The sequence below is a fragment of a genome, unplaced genomic scaffold, assembly GCF_019419815.1.
Source record: "Pyrus x bretschneideri cultivar Hongxiangsu unplaced genomic scaffold, Pyrus_bretschneideri_v1 Contig6, whole genome shotgun sequence".
Classification (NCBI taxonomy): Eukaryota; Viridiplantae; Streptophyta; class Magnoliopsida; order Rosales; family Rosaceae; genus Pyrus; species Pyrus x bretschneideri.
Genome location: NW_025999798.1, coordinates 11,639,465 through 11,642,093, shown reverse-complemented (window position 1 = coordinate 11,642,093; position 2,629 = coordinate 11,639,465). Strand labels below are relative to the sequence as shown.

The 2,629-nt window shown below is 44.9% G+C and overlaps 1 protein-coding gene across 1 annotated transcript; it reads right to left on the bottom strand.

The window, feature by feature from the left end:
* Positions 1-444: 444 nt before the first annotated feature.
* On the bottom strand, positions 445-2,085 carry LOC103929775 (CBL-interacting serine/threonine-protein kinase 4). The gene has a single exon (XM_009339011.3). It carries the CDS (start codon positions 1,905-1,907, stop codon positions 588-590), a length of 1,320 nt encoding a protein of 439 aa, XP_009337286.2. The 5' UTR covers positions 1,908-2,085; the 3' UTR covers positions 445-587.
* Between the last annotated feature and the right edge of the window lie 544 nt (positions 2,086-2,629).

Below are 2,629 nucleotides of genomic sequence, written 5' to 3'. Positions count from 1 at the left end.
CTTAATTATCGATGCCCCTGTCATCGGAAAATGACTTACATAACACCGATACACTGTCATCGGCCTTGGCCTCGTGTGTACAAAGATTAAGGAGTGTATTCAATTAAGATTTTGAAGGATTTTAATTCTTTTAATGAATCTAAAGGCAATCAATCAGGATTTTAAATAATTCTCTAAAATTCAAGATGTATTCAATTAGAACTTTAAGATAGTTTGTTAAACTCTTTAAAAATCCAGATGTATTCAATTAGGATTTTAAAGAAGTTTATAACATTCCAGATGTATTCAATTAGAAATTGATTTTAAAGAATTTGAGAAAGTTAAAGAATTAGAGGGAATTAAAGACATTTTGTAGTGTATTTTAAACATCTACAAATCTCAACTCCTCCCATGAGATTTCAAGGAAATTGAATCAAAATTTTATATAAAATCTCTACAAATCAATTAAACTCAATAAAAACCTATATATTTATAAATCCATTAAAGTTTTTCAAATTCTCAATTAAATACATTCTCATAGACCCGTGTTTAATTTCCTCACAACACACGCAGCCAGCTTAAATCCAAAATAATGTACACCGCCAACATCAAACGACAGCGTTGTGCCACGAAACGACAAGGTTTTCCAACCCAGTTCCCAACTCTTCCCAAAGTCTGACCTCCTTCTCAAACTCAACCACGCCGCCGCCGCCTCCTTCCGCCATCTTCACTTCCCCAACCACCAAACTTGGCGCAATCTCCATTACCTCAACCGCCATTACCACCCTCATCATCGCCCCTTTCCCCATCCCAACATTCACACCGCTCTTCCCTTTCTCCACTCTGTACCCCAGCCTCTTCCCAACCTCCCTCACCTTCTCCACCACCGTATCCGCTCCCGCCTCCGCTGTGAACCGCCTCTCCCTCCGTGTCTCCGCCTCGAAAAGCCCGGAGAGATTCAACCCCGATGACATCGATATTATATCAAACGCATTAATCCCACACGGAACGACGTCGCATTTCTTTACCTCCGCAGCCGGCTCCTCGGAAAGCCTTAAATCAATCGATCTTTTAAACCACGGCTTCTCCATCAACGCCTCGGTCCCCAACCTCGTGTTCGGGTTCGGATCGAGCAGCTGGTATATGATCTTACCCGCCGGCTTCGAAATCCAACCCGGAATTTCGTACTCCCGCCTCTGAACCTTCTTATACATGGCGATCAAATTGCTGTCGTCGAAAGGCAGGCGCCCGGTGAGCAGGACGAAGAGGATGACGCCGCACGACCATGCATCGGCTTTTGATCCGTCGTAGCCGCGCCGGTAAACCACCTCCGGTGCCGTGTACGAGGGGGTCCCACAAGCGGTGTGGAGCAGCCCATCTTTGAGCTGATCGGGTAAGGCGGAGAGTCCGAAATCGGAGACTTTCAAGTTGCCGTTCTTGTCGAGCAAAAGGTTCTGGGGCTTCACATCGCGGTGAGCGACGCCGTTTTGGTGGCAGAAGTGCAACGCCGAGACGAGCTGCTGGAAGTAGCGGCGGGCGAGGGACTCCGGCAATTTACCGTGGCGCGAGAGTTTGGCGAACAACTCGCCGCCCGTGGCGAGCTCGACGACGAGGTAGATTTTGGACTTGGTGGCTAGGACTTCGTGGATTTTGAGGACGTTGGGGTGTTGCTGGAGGCGACGCATGGCGGAGATTTCTCGGAGGATGCGGGGCTCCATGGTTGCGTCAGTTTGGGACTTGTCGATGATTTTGACGGCGACAGCGGTGTTGTCGACGAGGGATTGAGCTTTGTAGACCTTGGCGAAGTTGCCTCGGCCCAACAGCCGGCCCAGTTGGTATTTGCCTAGGAGGGTGGTGGGGGTGGAGGCGGGGGCGGAGGCGGCAGCTGCGGAGGTGCGTGGTGGGGTTGGTGGGACCCCAGGGCCCATGGCTTGTGGGTTGGAGGAAGCAGTAGCAGCAACAGCAGCAACCCAGAAACTGTGAAGAACAATAGCCACTGCTTTCGGAGTTGGGTTTTATTTATGGCGTATTTTTTGGGAGACGACTAGCTGGCTTCTTAATTTGGGTTTCCCAAAATACCCTTTTATGGGTTTGGTCCGTCTTTGTTGGGCAAATATGATCAGTTTTTTATATTTGGTAAAAAAATAATTAAATTTTATCATGTGAGTCAAAAAAATTTTTTAATACATTGATATTTTTTACATTAAAGGGAGGAGAGTTCGATCATTGTCTGAATTAATTAGAAATGTATAGGGTTACACCTTCTTTCGCTGTCGATGAAAATATGAGAATGGGCAAATTGAGCATGCAAGATTCAAAAGAAAATAACTTTCAGATTGGCATATACGGCCACAAACAGGATGTAAAGCGTTATGCAAAAACAATATCAATGGAAAAGGTTAAAGGCATTTCCACTATGCTAAAAGTAATTGGCTTTTTCTCCCTTTTGAAAGCCTTTATATTGGTGCCGACAAACAACCTATGCTTAAAGCCTTAAACAGAAAATTAATTATTTATCCTCCCTTTTAAAAACAGTAATTGGCTTTTTCTCTCTTTTAAATATTTATCTTTAACGTAAGTCGTACTGCTTTTATAATTAGAGTCTTCTTCTTCATTCTGCGGAATCTTGGATTTAAACTTTTTTCAATTA